This window comes from Salvelinus alpinus, chromosome 9 (assembly GCF_045679555.1).
Source record: "Salvelinus alpinus chromosome 9, SLU_Salpinus.1, whole genome shotgun sequence".
NCBI lineage: Eukaryota > Metazoa > Chordata > Actinopteri > Salmoniformes > Salmonidae > Salvelinus > Salvelinus alpinus.
This window is the reverse complement of record NC_092094.1, coordinates 40,702,002-40,719,460: the sequence shown is the minus strand read 5'-3', so window position 1 is coordinate 40,719,460 and position 17,459 is coordinate 40,702,002. Positions and strand designations below refer to the sequence as shown.

General features: G+C 43.6%; 1 protein-coding gene across 4 annotated transcripts; it reads right to left on the bottom strand.

The window, feature by feature from the left end:
• Window positions 1-532: 532 nt before the first annotated feature.
• On the bottom strand, window positions 533-2,161 carry LOC139530068 (peptide deformylase, mitochondrial-like). 4 transcript variants are annotated; one of them, XM_071326129.1, is made up of 3 exons: window positions 1,800-2,161; window positions 1,050-1,681; window positions 533-844 (listed from the first exon to the last, which is right to left on the bottom strand). In XM_071326129.1, exons 2-3 carry the CDS (start codon window positions 1,639-1,641, stop codon window positions 687-689), a joined length of 750 nt encoding a protein of 249 aa, XP_071182230.1. In that variant the 5' UTR covers window positions 1,642-1,681; window positions 1,800-2,161; the 3' UTR covers window positions 533-686. The 4 variants fall into 4 exon arrangements, with proteins under 4 accessions (XP_071182230.1, XP_071182229.1, XP_071182233.1 ...); XM_071326128.1 differs by having other exon boundaries at window positions 1,999-2,161; XM_071326132.1 differs by having other exon boundaries at window positions 2,012-2,139.
• Between the last annotated feature and the right edge of the window lie 15,298 nt (window positions 2,162-17,459).

Here is a 17,459-nt window from a genome sequence, read left to right as displayed (position 1 = left end):
TTTAGCCCACCCAGGGATTAAAAGTGAAGTGCCAAACTCTTGTATATTTTTCTATTTTGGGCTCTTGGTAGGTCCTTAAATTCCCCTGAAAGTGACCTTTGTTTTCCATAATAATTTATCCAGTCTCATTGACCGTTGGGATCTGGAGCCTTAAACTTATGTTGAGTCTGAAACCAGTGATTACATGTTGCAGCTCAAGATTTAAGATAATACTGCCAAATGTGGTTTGAGGTTAAGGTGTTTGTTTCCATTATTTGTTCTTTTTTCTGCAAGATATTTGAATTAAAATGGGATTTAAAATAGGAACAGATGTCTCTCGTGCTGTGCTTTTTAGATGTTGATGTTGAAATGCAGGATACTACAGCATATAAAAGCTATTCCGTTTTTTCTTTACTTCCAACATTCAGCAATATTTTCTCTGGTCAGCCATCTGGTGACACCACAGTTTAGTCAATATTTCAGTTCCTTTAAAAATATCCACACAAATTAAACAACTTGCAAGAGAATTGAATATTCATCCAGACTATAAATCTGCCTTCATAAATACATTATTTATTATTAAGAATTTACAGTTTAATCAGTCAAAGGAAAGGTTTCAGAATGGTCTTATCTGCTGCCATGTTATGTCCAAGAACTGTCTTTAAGTGCTGTGGGTCAATCAGGGTGACTAGGTTTGTTTGAAACGGCTACTCGTTCTTTGCTGCCCAGTTCACGTTAATGAAGGTTTTACTGTCCATGCGGTCAATGTATAGGACTCCATCCAAGTGATCCATCTCATGCTGTAGGATGCGTGCGGGCCAGCCGCTCACTTGCCAGGTCACAGGCTCTGCCTTCTCATTCAAGCCTTTGACACAAAAAATTAAAACATTAATTAAAAAAACAAACGCATGCCTAATTGATTTGATGTTGACCAGCCATGGGTCGAGAGATTTAGGTCTGATGGCTGTTTCGGGTACATTAAATCTGGGGTGTAATCATTACTCCAAACAGTTGCAAAACATAACTTTTTAAAAATGGAGCTGCTCTCTGGAACACGTTACTTATCTCACCTGAGACTTCCACAGAGAGGTAGCGTGGAACAGTGGCCGAGAACCCTGAGATGCTCTCACAGGCTTCCTGGAACAGAACTGTGCGTCCATCTAGGACTCGCAGCTGTGGGTTGATAAAGATCCGCAGAGGCACAGTGGTCAGACCGCGGGCTTCACGTGCAGCAGGCAAGCTGTCCTCCAACATGCGCTCTGGGAACTCCAGAGCTAAGATACGAAGTGGCACTCCAACTTGAGGTGCGCTCAGTCCCACACATTCAAATTTCCGCATCACCTTTACTATGGTGTGGATCACCTCCTGAACCTCCGGACCCTGTACTGCCCCAGGGTCTACCGCTGCAGCCTGGGCTCGCAGCACCGGTTCACCCACCTGGCAGACATGGGGGTATGGAGGACTTGGTGGGGGCTTGATCTTCCGCTTCATGTACTGTAGGTAGGAACGAACCTTGATGTTTGTAGAATAAGACCGGTAGGGGGCCATGGAGACAGGGACAACCCAGCCAATGGATCCAGTGGAATGGGGCCGTGGGGCTTTAGAAATACACATTCTGTAAGCACTAGTCAACAGCACTGAAGAGCTCACAGTTATATTCATGGCTGGGTTCAATCCTGGCAGTAGTCAGTCTGCTACAGCCCTGCAGGAGACAAGGAAAGAACTGTAAAGAAAGAAGTCAACAACTGTAAATATGGTCAACAACAAATTGGTGTTGGGCAAAGATAAGTATACATGCACATAAAAAATGGCCAGTTTACCAAATCAATATGTTGTGACCCGGGTATGATCAAAATAATTTCACATTATCACATGACAAGTTTACATGTTGAGCAGCTAACCTAGCTAGTAAGCTAATAGCTACAGCAGTTAGTTAGCTCACTGCACACGATACTGAAACCACGCAAATACAATGAACTCGAGTATCTTATCCCATGCAAGTGTTACACGTTTCCATACCATAAAACGTTACCCTAAATTTTATAATATTGATTGCAGTAGCAACAGTGATGCCATTCTAATACTGTAGTTCTTAAATTCATAAAAATATACAAGAGCATGTAATGCCTTTAAGAGAATCACTTCCTGGTCAATTATTTCGTCAGGTCTTCAAAATAAAGGTTCTTTATTGTGGAAACGTGAATATTTATTTTATTTTATTTAACCTTTATTTAACTAGGCAAGTCAGTTAAGGGGGTAAAGATTGATTAACATATAATAATTTGTGCTGTATTGTACGCCTACCCATCATATTTTTTATCGGTTGTGCTTTGTACATATTTAGCAGGTTCCCTTGAATACTTAATTTTTATAAGTTCTTGACGGTCCTGACCCGGAAGTATTTGGCCGTGTTTTATCGGCCGTCATTATGTTGCGTTCAAAACAACTGGAAAGTCGGTCAGATCATGACGACAGTGACCTTCATTTCGGAACGCGATGACGCGTAATGCCGACCGGCTTTTAGGGGCAGACGACGGATGCATTTATTTTATCTAGTAAACATCCATCAATGATTTGGTTATTTATTAGCTATAATAAAACCAACCGTTCTAAATGCGAAGTGGTAATCAGATGTCTTATTCAAACTCAGCTTGCAAGCCTATCATGATGTTTGCCCTTTTCATAGTTACTTGTCTCAACCAGTGGCGATTTTAGCGTGTAAATGTTGGTGGGGCAAACTCCCCCAATTTTTTTTTAGATGCATGCCAGCAAAGCCACTAAACAACACGTTAATTGCACTATAATGGTGACAAACAGTGCCCACAAACTGTTAGGGCCTACATAAAACTGTCCCAACAGCAGAGCTTTATTTTCAGCACCATGGAGTGAATCCTACCACCACTACACCTGGCAGGCTTCCTGCTTTGCAGAGTTGCAAAGAAAAAGCCATATCTCAGACTGGCCAATAAAACTAAAAGATTAAGATGGGTAAAAGAACACAGACCTGTGAGCCCCAGTCTCTTTCCTGCTCCCCACACACTACGTCCAACTCCAAAAGTTTTTAAGACATTTTAAACAGGAAAAAGAGGCAGTCATGGTTTTAACTAAACACAGCTCTCTTCTCTCTCTTGTGCAGGAGCGGGAACCAGTGTGTCCAGTGTGCGGGCATGCTACAGGCGAACCCACAATGGTTTAGCGCAACGTGGCTCATCCTGTTCTGCTGAACCGGCACCGGGACCTGTCTTGGATGGTCGCCCACGAGATCCTCCCAGTCAGGGCCGTTATGCACTCCCGGGGCATGGCGAGGACACCCGCATGCCCCCGACCAGGCTGCGGCAAAGATGAGTCGGTGAGGCACTTGCTCTGGGAGTGCAGAGTCGCCAAGGACCTGTGGAAGGAAGCAGGCCCCCTGATCTCCCGTGTCTGCCAGCAGGGGACGACCTAACGCCCCAGCTCGTGCTGTATGGGGTGGGCCGAAGGCCTATTCCACCGAAGGCCTTCACCAAGCTCTGGTCCACCCTCACGTGTCTGAAGGATGCACTGTGGTCCTCCCGCAACCTGCTGGTAGCAAAACGAGTAGAGACCACCCCCCAGACAGTGGCCATGGTAGCCACGGAAACCCTGGGATGGTACAGAAGAAAGGAGGCCTCGACCCCCAGGCGACGGGTCCCCCACAACACGCAAGGTTGCCAGCAGCATACCACCCTGCATACCACTGCTGGCTTGCTTCTGAAGCTAAGCAGGGTTGGTCCTGGTCAGTCCCTGGATGGGAGACCAGGTGCTGCTGGAAGTGGTGTTGGAGGGCCAGTAGGAGGCACTCTTTCCTCTGGTCTAAACAAAGATCCCAATGCCCCAGGGCAGTGATTGGGGACACTGCTCTGTGTAGGGTGCCGTCTTTCGGATGGGACGTTAAACGGGTGTCCTGACTCTCTGAGGTCATTAAAGATCCCATGGCACTTATCGTAAGAGTAGGGGTGTTAACCCCGGTGTCCTGGCTAAATTCCCAATCTGGCCCTCAACCATCACGGTCACCTAATAATCCCCAGTTTACAATTGGCTCATTCATCCCCCTCCTCTCCCCTGTAACTATTCCCCAGGTCGTTGCTGCAAATGAGAACGTGTTCTCAGTCAACTTACCTGGTAAAATAACGGTAAAATAAAATAAAATAAAAAAGGTCCCGGCGGTCACTGCCTGACAGCGCTGCGGCGCCTAGGGCGATGCGCCTAGTGGAGTGATCTCCTCTGGGACCCGAAGGACAGGACGGTTATTGATTCAGAAGAGCAGGAGAAGGCGAGTTGATAAGGACTCACCCCGTTCCTGTACAAAGGACCGAAGACAGCTTTTTAACAAAGTGACTTTTTAACATGTTTTCATGTCTTTAAATAAATATTTAGTACACATTTTAAATGGCTTTTAAATATTGGATATTTTACAAGAAAAAGTACTTTTATTCATGGTTGTTTCTATTGTTTTTAAATAAGCAACATGTACTTTTTAACAAATTTAAATGTAATATTCAAATGCTGTTTTTATGCTTTTATGCCGTTTTTATGTGTATAAATGTTGTACAAATATAAATGAGATGTTTTGAAAGGAAATGTAACAATACAGCTTTTCCAAAAGAAAAAAAATAGAACACAGTCACTGGACAGAGGAACTCTGCATCCCGGAGTTGCCTCTTCACTGTTGACGTTGAGACTGGTGTTTTGTGGGTACTATTTAATAAGCTGCCAGTTGAGGACTTGTGAGGCGTCTGTTTGTCAAACTAGACACTCTAATGTACTTGTCCTCTTGCTCAGTTGTGCACCGGGGCCTCCCACTCCTCTTTCTATTCTGGTTAGAGCCAGTTTGCACTGTTCTGTGAAGGGAGTAGTACACAGCGTTGTACGAGATTTTCAGTTTCTTGGCAATTTCTCGCATGGAATAGCCTTCATTTCTCAGAACAAGAATAGACTGACGAGTTTCAGAAGAAATGTCTTTGTTTCTAGCCATTTTGAGCCTGTAATCGAACCCACAAATGCTGATGCTCCAGATACTCAACTAGTCTAAAGATGGCCCGTTTTATTGCTTCTTTAATCAGACAACAGTTTTCAGCTGTGCTAACACAATTGCAAAAGGGTTTTCTAATGATCAATTAGCCTTTTTAAAATGATAAACTTGGATTAGCTAACACAACGTGCCATTGGAACACAGAAGTGATGGTTGCTGATAATGGGCCTCTGTATGCCTATGTAAATATGCCATTAAAAACCAGCTGTTTCCAGCTACAATAGTCATTTCCAACATTAACAATGTGTACACTGTATTTCTGATCAATTTAATGTTGTTTTAATGGACAAAAAATTTGCTTTTCTTTCAAAAACAAGGACATTTCTAGGTGACCCCAAACTTTTGAACGGTAGTGTACATGTAGGTAGAGTTATTAAAGTGACTATGCATAAATAATAACAGAGAGTAGCAGCATCGTAAAAGGAGGGGAAGGAGGCAATGCAAATAGTCTGGGTAGCCATTTGATTCGATGTGTCGTATCTGTGACTATCCTTAAATGTGAAGACTGTTATTTTATCAAATCAATTCTCTATGTGTAATTATTATTACGTGATTAAACTAATCATGTAAACTTTAATTAACTATGAAGTCGGGGCACCACGGGAAAAGGTTTATAGTCTCTATTTCCCGAATCGACTCCAGATATTTTTATATCTTTTCGATTAGTCTTCAATTAATTAATCATTATTACCTCATCAGTTCTCATTACTGAACGTCGCAAAACCTTGGATATCTGCACAAACCCTAGTCTCCATAATGAATCAGCGATCTACAAATTGGCGTAATTATTTATTTACTAACTTACTAAACAAATAACAGTAATACATAAACAAATAATATTGGTTACGAACACAATGCATTGATAAGTCCCTAGTGGGCTAAACCGGTATGATGGCTTGGTAGACAATGGAAAGGGTTGGGGACAGGAAAAGAGCAGGAAAGACAAAATGGATTCACTACACACAGTTGATAATTATATTGCACATGAACGGCCGCTCATTCAAAAATAATTGCAATATACAGTGGGGAGAACAAGTATTTGATACACTGCCGATTTTGCAGGTTTTCCTACTTACAAAGCATGTAGAGGTCTGTAATTTTTATCATAGGTACACTTCAACTGTGAGAGACGGAATCTAAAACAAAAATCCAGAAAATCACATTGTATGATTTTTAAGTAAATAATTTGCATTTTATTGCATGACATAAGTATTTGATACATCAGAAAAGCAGAACTTAATATTTGGTACAGAAACCTTTGTGTGCAATTACAGAGATCATACGTTTCCTGTAGTTCTTGACCAGGTTTGCACACACTGCAGCAGGGATTTTGGCCCACTCCTCCATACAGACCTTCTCCAGATCCTTCAGGTTTCGGGGCTGTCGCTGGGCAATACGGACTTTCAGCTCCCTCCAAAGATTTTCTATTGGGTTCAGGTCTGGAGACTGGCTAGGCCACTCCAGGACCTTGAGATGCTTCTTACGGAGCCACTCCTTAGTTGCCCTGGCTGTGTGTTTCGGGTCGTTGTCATGCTGGAAGAACCAGCCACGACCCATCTTCAATGCTCTTACTGAGGGAAGGAGGTTGTTGGCCAAGATCTCGCGATACATGGCCCCATCCATCCTCCCCTCAATACGGTGCAGTCGTCCTGTCCCCTTTGCAGAAAAGCATCCCCAAAGAATGATGTTTCCACCTCCATGCTTCACGGTTGGGATGGTGTTCTTGGGGTTGTACTCATCCTTCTTCTTCCTCCAAACACGGCGAGTGGAGTTTAGACCAAAAAGCTCTATTTTTGTCTCATCAGACCACATGACCTTCTCCCATTCCTCCTCTGGATCATCCAGATGGTCATTGGCAAACTTCAGACGGGCCTGGACATGCGCTGGCTTGAGCAGGGGGATCTTGCGTGCGCTGCAGGATTTTAATCCATGACGGCATGGTGTGTTACTAATGGTTTTCTTTGAGACTGTGGTCCCAGCTCTCTTCAGGTCATTGACCAGGTCCTGTCGTGTAGTTCTGGGCTGATCCCTCACCTTCCTCATGATCATTGATGCCCCACGAGGTGAGATCTTGCATGGAGCCCCAGACCGAGGGTGATTGACCGTCATCTTGAACTTCTTCCATTTTCTAATAATTGCGCCAACAGTTGTTTCCTTCTCACCAAGCTGCTTGCCTATTGTCCTGTAGCCCATCCCAGCCTTGTGCAGGTCTACAATTTTATCCCTGATGTCCTTACACAGCTCTCTGGTCTTGGCCATTGTGGAGAGGTTGGAATCTGTTTGATTGAGTGTGTGGACAGGTGTCTTTTATACAGGTAACGAGTTCAAACAGGTGCAGTTAATACAGGTAATGAGTGGAGAACAGGAGGGCTTCTTAAAGAAAAACTAACAGGTCTGTGAGAGCCGGAATTCTTACTGGTTGGTAGGTGATCAAATACTTATGTCATGCAATAAAATGCAAATTAATTATTTAAAAATCATACAATGTGATTTTCTGGATTTTTGTTTTAGATTCCGTCTCTCACAGTTGAAGTGTACCTATGATAAAAATTACAGACCTCTACATGCTTTGTAAGTAGGAAAACCTGCAAAATCGGCAGTGTATCAAATACTTGTTCTCCCCACTGTATATATTTACGCCCATATGTTGTTGTTGTCTCTCTGTTGGAATCGCCAGTCTGTCTGCTGGAGAGTCAGTTCATTAGAGAGTCTCTGGTTAACTTCCCCAGAAGTCACAATGTCTTTCGTGGTTGTAGCTTTCTCAGCAGCTCTGGATAGTGTCTGTTGTAATGGATATGTGGGCGTACAGATGGTTGTTAAATAGAATAGATGCTTCCATTGTTGTCGGTATTCTCTTACTAGATTTACGTAATTTCCAGCTGCAGACTAGTAATTCTACGTCTAGGATTTGCTCTTATTCTGTAGTGATTGATTGTCTCAGAGTTTAACCATTTCCAGCCGTGTAGCCAATGCTACACGCTGAATGGTCTCCATGGCCTATAGAGTTGTAGTTCTTAACCATTTCACATGTAGCGTCAGCTGCATGTTTTCTAGTCCAATGGCCTATGGAGTTGTAGACATTTCAACGTGGGGACTCTGTCCCGGCGTTCTCTGACTTAACTTTTTTGGGATAGGGGGCAGCATTTTCACTTTTGGATGAATAGCGTGCCCAGAATGAACTGCCTCCTACTCTGTCCCAGATGCTAATATATGCATATCATTATTACTATTGGATATAAAACACTCTGAAGTTTCTAAAACTGTTTGAATGATGTCTGTGAGTATAACATAACTCATATGGCAGGCGAAAATCTGAGAAAAATCCAACCCGGAAGTGGGATATCTGCGGTTGGTCGATTTTCAACTCATCGCCTATTGAATTCACAGTGGGATATGGATCTGTTTGCACTTCCCACGGCTTCCACTAGATGTCAACAGTCTGTAGAACCTTGAATGAAGCTTCTACTGTGATGTGGAGCCGGATGGGAGCTGTTTAAGTCAGTGGTCTGGCAGGTCCTGGTCACGCGCATTCCACATGATATCGACTTGCGTTCCATTACTTCTATAGACACAAAGGAATTCTCCGGTTGGAATGTTATTGAATATTTATGATAACAACATCCTAAAGATTGATTCTATACTTAGTTTGAAATGTTTCTATGACCTGTAATATAACTTTTTGAAGTTTTCGTCCGAAGTTCGCCTGGACCTGCACGAGCGTTTGGATATGTGTACTAAACGTGCTAACAAAAGTAGCTACTTGGACATAAATAATGGACATTATCGAACAAAACAACAATTTATTGTGGAACTAGGATTCCTGGGAGTGCATTCTGATGAAGATCATCAAAGCTAAGGGAATATTTATAATGTAATTTCTGACTTCTGTTGACTACCCAATATGGCGGATATCTTTTTGGCTGCTTTGTTGTCTGAAAGCTGTACTCAGATTATTGCATGGTTTGCTTTTTCTGTGAAGTTTTTTTGAAATCTGACACAGCGGTTGCATTAAGAACAAGTGTATCTTTAATTCTATGGAAAACGTGTATCTTTCATCAAAGTTTATGATGAGAGGGGCCTCCCGGGTGGCGCAGTGGTCTAGGGCACTGCATCGCAGCGCTAGCTGTGCCACCAGAGTCTCTGGGTTCGCGCCCAGGCTCTGTCGCAGCCGGCCGCGACCGGGGGGTCCGTGGGGCGACGCACAATTGGCCTAGCGTCGTCCGGGTTAGGGAGGGTTTGGCCGGTAGGGATATCCTTGTCTCATCGCGCTCCAGCGACTCCTGTGGCGGGCCGGGCGCAGTGCTCGCTAACCAAGGGGGGCGGGTGCACGGTGTTTCCTCCGACACATTGGTGCGGCTGGCTTCCGGGTTGGAGGCGCAGTGCGGCTTGGTTGGGTTGTGCTTCGGACGATGCATGACTTTCGACCTTCGTCTCTCCCGAGCCCGTACGGGAGTTGTAGCAATGAGACAAGATAGTAATTACTAGTGATTGGATACCACGAAAAATTGGGGAGAAAAGGGGGTAAAATCTTTAAAAAATAACAAAAAATACAATAAAAATAAGTTTATGATGAGTATTTCTGTTATTTGATGTGGCTCTCTGCAATTTCTCCGGATATTTTGGAGGCATTTCTGAACATGGCGCCAATGTAAACTGTGTAAACTGAGAGTTTTGGATATAAATATGCACATTATCGAACAAAACATACATGTATTGTGTAACATGATGTCCTATGAGTGTCATCTGATGAAGATCATCAAAGGTTAGTGATTAATTTTATCTATACTTCTGCTTTTTGTGACTCCTATCTTTGGCTGGAGAAATGGCTGTGTGTTTTTTTGACTTGGTGGTGATCTAACATAATCATATGTTGTGCTTTCGCTGTAAAGCATTTTTGAAATTGGACATGATGGGTAGATTAACAAGATGTGTATCTTTCATTTGCTGTATTGCACTTGTTAATTTGTGAAAGTTACATATTTATAAAAAATATTTTTGAATTTCCCACGCTGCCTTTTCAGTGGAATGTTGTCGAGGGGTTCCGCTAGTGGAACGCATGTCCTAGACAGGTTTTAATGTACATTTTGTAGGAAGTGGGTTTTATACTCTGTGGAAGAAGGGGTGGTTCTATGATGCCTAATGTGATGTCTGTGCTCATTTAGAAGGCTAACATCACATTTCATCTTTTCACAAATAGTTTAATATATAATCACATACGTTTCACAACATTTAGATGTAAACCTGATAATTGAGAAGTGTACACAAACAGAGATACAGTAATGTGGGTTTCCTGTCCTTCATGAGATCACCAAATGAAACACACTCATCATGACTGTCCCTTATGTGTCCACGGACCACTCCCACATTCTCAATAATATAAATATTGTTTAATTATTCAAACTTTTGATGTCCAAAGGTTTCTCTGTGTTCCACAGTTTACATTCCAAGCTCGAACACTACATAGCATAGAGGCAGCGTATTTTATGGCCGCCATAAATTAGCCGACTTCCCGCTCTCCCCCTCTACACTGTAGAGCGGACCCACTGTAACCTGATCATTCAGATCGTCACAGGAGAGTTATGACAGATGTTCAGGAGTCTTATGGCTTTGGGGTAGAAGCTGTTTAGAAGCCTCTTGGACCTAAACTTGGCGCTCCGGTACCGCTTGACCTGCGGTAGCAGAGAGAACAGTCTATGACTAGGGTGGCTGGAGTCTTTCACAATTTTTAGGACCTTCCTCTGACACCGCTTAGTATAGAGATCCTGGATGGCAGGAATCATGGCCCCAGTGATGTACTGGGCCATACGCACTACCCTCTGTAGTGCCGTGCGGTCGGAGATCGAGCAGTTGCCAAACCAGGCAGTGATGCAAACTGTCAGGATGCTCTCGATTGTGCAGCTGTAGAACCTTTTGGGGATCTGAGGAACCATGCCAAATCTTTTCAGTCTCCTGAGGAGGAATAGGTTTTGTCGTGCCCTCTTCACGACTGTCTTGGTGTGCTTGGACCATGTTAGTTTGTTGGTGATGTGGAGGCAAAGGAACTTGAAGGTCTCAACCTGCTCCACTACAGCCCCATCGACAAGAATGGCACGTTTGCTCAGTCCTCCTTTTCCTGAAGTCCACAATCATCTCCTTTGTCTTGATCACGTTGAGGGAGAGGTTGTTAACCTGGCACCACATGGTCAGGTCTCCTCATTGTCGATGATCAGGCTTACTAACACTGTTGTGTCATCAGCAATCTTGATGATGGTGTTGGAATTGTGCCTGGCGGTGAAGTCATAAGTGAACAGGGAGTACAGGAGGGGACTGAGCATACACCCCTGAGGGGCCCCCGTGTGCATACCGCCTCAACAGATCCACAGATGACACAATCTCAATCGCACTCCACACTGCCCTTTCCTACATGGACAAAGGGAACACCTATGTGAGAATGCTGTTCATTGACTACAGCAAAGCGTTCAACACCATAGTGTCCACGAAGCTCATCACTATGCTAAGAACCCTGGGACTAAACACCTCCCTCTTAAACTGGATCCTGGACTTCCTGATGGGCCACCCCCAGGTGGTAAGGGTAGGTAACAACACACCCGCACACTGATCCTCAACACGGGGGCCCCTCAGGGGTGCATGCTCAATCCCCTCCTGTACTCCCTGTTCACCCACGACTGCGTGGCCAAACACGACTCCAACACCATCATTAAGTTTGCTGACAACACAACAGTGGTAGGCCTGATCACCGACAACGAGGAGACAGCCTATAGTGAGGAGGTCAGAGACCTGGTAGTGTTGTGCCAGGACAACAACCTCTCCCTCAATGTGAGCAAGACAAAGTAGCTGATCGTGGACTACAGGAAAAGGCGGGCTGAACAGGCCCCCATTAACATCGACGGGGCTGTAGTGGAGCGGGTCGAGAGGTTCAAGTTCCTTGGTGTCCACATCGCCTTTTCCGCCTAGGGAGACTGAAAGGATTTGGCATGGGTCCCCAGATCCACAAAAAGTTCTACAGCTGCACCACCGAGAGCATCCTGAACGGTTGCATCACCACCTGGTATGGTAACTGCTCGGCAATAGACTGTAGGCGCTACAGAGTGTAGTGCGTATGTCCCAGTATATCACTGGTGCCAAGCTTCCTGCCATCCAGGACCTATATACTAGGCGGTGTCAGAGTAAAGCCCAAAAAATTGTCAGAGATTCCAGTCACCCAAGTCATAGACTGTTTTCTCTGCTACCGCATGGCAAGCGGTACAGGAGCGCCAAGTCTAGGACCAAAAGGCTCCTTAACAGCTTCTACCCCCAACCCTGCTGAACAATTAATAAAATGTCAACCGGACTATTTACATTGATACCGCCCCCTCCATTTGTTTTGTACACTGCTGCTACTCACTGTTTATTATCTATGCGTAGTCACTTCACCCCTTCCTCCATGTACAAAGGACCTTGACTAACCTGTACCCCCGTAAATTTACTCGGTACCGGTACCCCCTGTATATAGCCTGTATATACAGTGTGTAGAACAAGTATTTGATACACTGCCGATTTTGCAGGTTTTCCTACTTACAAAGCATGTAGAGGTCTGTAATTTCCAAAATCCAGAAAATCACATTGTAGGATTTTTAAGTAATTAATTTTCATTTTATTGCATGACATAAGTATTTGATACATCAGAAAAGCAGAACTTAATATTTGGTACAGAAACCTTTGTTTGCAATTACAGAGATCATACGTTTCCTGTAGTTCTTGACCAGGTTTGCACACACTGCAGCAGGGATTTTGGCCCACTCCTCCATACAGACCTTCTCCAGATCCTTCAGGTTTCGGGGCTGTCGCTGGGCAATACGGACTTTCATCTCCCTTCATTATTTTCTATTGGGTTCAGGTCTGGAGACTGGCTAGGCCACTCCAGGACCTTGAGATGCTTCTTACGGAGCCACTCCTTAGTTGCCCTGGCTGTGTGTTTCAGGTCGTTGTCATGCTGGAAGACCCAGCCACTACCCATCTTCAATGCTCTTACTGAGGGAAGGAGGTTGTTGGCCAAGATCTCGCGATTCATGGCCCCATCCATCCTCCCCTCAATACGGTGCAGTCGTCCTGTCCCCTTTGCAGAAAAGCATCCCCAAAGAATGATGTTTCCACCTCCATGCTTCACGGTTGGGATGGTGTTCTTGGGGTTGTACTCATCCTTCTTCTTCCTCCAAACACGGCGAGTGGAGTTTAGACCAAAAAGCTCTATTTTTGTCTCATCAGACCACATGACCTCCTCCCATTTCTCCTCTGGATCATCCAGATGGTCATTGGCAAACTTCAGACGGGCCTGGACATGCGCTGGCTTGAGCAGGGGGACCTTGCGTGCGCTGCAGGATTTTAATCCATGACGGCGTAGTGTGTTACTAATGGTTTTCTTTGAGACTGTGGTCCCAGCTCTCTTCAGGTCATTGACCGGGTCCTGCCGTGTAGTTCTGGGCTGATCCCTCACCTTCCTCATGATCATTGATGCCCCACGAGGTGAGATCTTGGAGCCCCAGACCGAGGGTGATTGACCGTCATCTTGAACTTCTTCCATTTTCTAATAATTGCGCCAACAGTTGTTGCCTTCTCACCAAGCTGCTTGCCTATTGTCCTGTAGCCCATCCCAGCCTTGTGCAGGTCTACAATTTTAGCCCTGATGTCCTTACACAGCTCTCTGGTCTTGGCCATTGTGGAGAGGTTGGAGTCTGTTTGATTGAGTGTGTGGACAGGTGTCTTTTATACAGGTAACGAGTTCAAACAGGTGCAGTTAATATAGGTAATGAGTGGAGAACAGGAGGGCTTCTTAAAGAAAAACTAACAGGTCTGTGAGAGTCGGAATTCTTACTGGTTGGTAGGTGATCAAATACTTATGTCATGCAATAAAATGCAAATTAATTACTTAAAAATCATACAATGTGATTTTCTGGATTTTTGTTTTAGATTCCATCTCTCACAGTTGAAGTGTACATATGATACAAATTACAGACCTCTACATGCTTTGTAAGTAGGAAAACCTGCAAAATTGGCAGTGTCTCAAATACTTGTTCTCCCCACTGTGTATATACAGTATATATATGTACATTTGAAGTAGGAAGTTTACATACACCTTAGCCAAATACATTTAAACTCAGTTTTTCACAATTCCTGACATTTAATCCTAGTAAAAATGCCCTGTCTTAGGTCAGGTAGGATCACCACTTTATTTTAAGAATGTGAAATGTCAGAATAATAGTAGAGAGAATGATTTCCGCTTTTATCTCTTTCATCACATTTCCAGTGGGTCAGAAGTTTACATACACTCAATTAGTATTTGGTAGCATTGCTTTTAAATTGTTGAACTTGGGTCAAACGTTTCGGGTAGCCTTCCACAAGCTTCCCATAATAAGTTGGGTGAGTTTTGGCCCATTACTCCTGACAGAGCTGGTGTAACTGAGTCAGGTTTGTAGGCCTCCTTGCTCGCACACGCCTTTTCAGTTCTGCCCACAATTTTTTTATGGGATTGAGGTCAGGGCTTTGTGATGGCCACTCCAATACCTTGACTTTGTTGTCCTTAAACCATTTTTCCACAACTTTGGAAGTATGCTTGGGGTCATTGTCCATTTGGAAGACCCATTTGCAACCTAGCTTAAACTTCCCGACTGATGTCTTGAGCTGTTGCTTCAATATATCCACATAATTTTCCTCCCTCATGATGCCATCTATTTTGTGAAGTGCACCAGTCCCTCCTGCAGCAAAGCACCCCCACAACATGATGCTGCCACCCCCGTGCTTCACGGTTGGGATGGTGTTCTTCGGCAAGCCTTCCTCTCCAAACATAACGATGGTCATTATGGCAAAACAGTTATATTTTTGTTTCATCAGACCAGAGGACATTTCTCCAAAAAGTACGATCTTTGTCTCCATGTGCAGTTGCAAACCTTAGTCTTACTTTTTCTTGGCGGTTTTGGAGCAGTGGCTTCTTCCTTGCTGAGCGACCTTTCAGGTTATGTCGATATAGGACTCGTTTTACTGTGGATATAGATACTTGTGTACCTGTTTCCTCCAGCATCTTCACAAGGTCCTTTGCTGTTGTCCTGGGATTGATTTGCACTTTTCACACCAAAGTATAATAATCTCTAGGAGACAGAACGCGTCTCCTTCCTGAGCGGTATGACTGCTGCGTGGTCCCATGGTGTTTATACTTGCATACTATTGTTTGTACAGATGAACGTGGTACCTTCAGGTGTTTGGAAATTGCTCCCAAGGATGAACCAGACTTATGGAGGTCTACAATTTTTTTTCTGAGGTCTTGGCTGATTTCTTTTGATTTTCCCATGATGTCAAGCAAAAAGGCACTGAGTTTGAAGGTCAGCCTTGAAATACATCCACAGGTACACCTCCAATTGACTCAAATGATGTCAATTAGCCTATCAGAAGCTTCTAAAGCCATGACATAATTTTTTGGAATTTTCCAAGCTGTTTAAAGGCACAGTCAACTTCTGACCCACTGGAATTGTGATAGAGTGAATTATAAGTGAAATAATCTGTTTGTAAACAATTGTTGGAAAAATTACTTGTGTCATGCACAAAGTAGATGTCCTAACCGACTTGCCAAAACTATAGTTTGTTAACAATACATTTGTGGAGTGGTTGAAAAACGAGTTTTAATGACTCCAACCTCAGTGTATGTCAACTTCTGACTTCAACTGTATATACCCCCTGTATACTGTATATATATTTTTTACTTTAGTTTGTTTGGTTAACATTTTCTTAACTCTTTCTTGAACTGCACTGTTGGTTAAGGACCTCACAACGTCACACCATCTGTAACCATGCCTGCCCAGGACCTCCACATCGGACTTCTTCACCTGCGGGATTGTCTGAGACCAGCCACCTGGACAGTTGATGAAACTGAGGAGTATTTGGCTGAATTCCAAACACTTAAAAGACACACCCTCTCTCCTCAGCCCTCAATTTAAGTGGACACTTCTGATGACGTATAATGACATATGATGAGTTGACACTTGCAGGGCAGTGGTGAGGGAAGAATGAATTAATTTTAAATGGACAGCCCTTGCCCCGAAATATGTCACTCGTTCGTCCCACGGTTGTGTTTTCAGTCATCATGGAACTACCGGTAGCTGTTGTGTGTGCTTTATATGAGCTATAGTCAATTATGATTTCATTTCATATCTTGGCTAGAAGACAACGCATCCGCAGACATCGAATGCTAGCCTTCTGAAGATATCAGGTAAATTGAAAAATACAATGTATAAGTGTGTTGTCAGGGAAAGTTGTATGTGCTAGCTAACGTTTCCAAAAGCTAACCAAACAAAAACAGAATTGCTTTTACGATACGTGTTTGTGCCGTCATGTGCATTAGTAGCACAATTCCTAACTTATTTATATTTGTTTTTACTTATACTTGTATGTTGGTTTTAAGTTTTGCTGGACTTCTTAGCAGATGTCCAATCATCGCAAATTGAATTATGGGGCGTTTCAGAGTGGAGTGAACTTAATTGTACACTCGCACACTTGATCACAAACGAGGGTTGAGGGTCTTATGTTGCCAACTTCCCTTGGTTGACTAATTGTTTGGACCGACGACAAAGATGACCGTGGGGATTCCCCCAAGGGCATAAGGCAAGGGAAGTGGAGAAGTGTGTGTCTTTTATATGTTTGAAACGCAGCCTTTCTGTTCGTAATCAAACCCTTTGGTGGTGGAAAATTCATTCTGCCCTCCCAGGCCCATCCATGGCTGCGCCCTTGCCCAGTAATGTGAAATCCATAGATTAGGGCCTAATTCATTTATTTCAATTGACTGATTTCCTTATATGAACTGTAACTCAGTAAAATTGTTGAAATTGTTGCATGTGTCACGCCCTGGCCTTAGTATTCTTTGTTTCCTTTATTATTTTAGTTAGGTCAGGGTGTGACATGGGGAATGTATGTGTTTTTGTATTGTCTAGGGTGGTTGTATGGTTTAGGGGGTTAAGTAGAGTAGATGGGTTTGTGTTTAGTGTAGGTGTCTAGCTGTGTCTATGGTTGCCTGAATGGTTCTCAATCAGAGACAGATGTCATTAATTGTCTCTGATTGGGAGCCATATTTAAGACAGCCATAGGCACTAGGTTATTGTGGGTAATTGTCTATGTCTATGTTGCATGTGTGCACGTAGTTCGGTTTAGCTTCACCATCGTTTGTTTTGTTCATTTTGTAAGTGTTTGTTTTTCCTTCATTAAAAGATGTATTTTTCACGCGCTGCGCCTTGGTCCTCTCTCTCATATCAAGACGATCGTGACAGCATGCTGTGTTTATATTTTTGTAATATTCAATAAATATAGTACCTAACATCCGATTTGGACCAAACTTTTTCTAACAATGAGTTAGACATTAGGAATCCAAAGTAATGGTTAAAAGCTACACACAGACCCTACACATCCCACG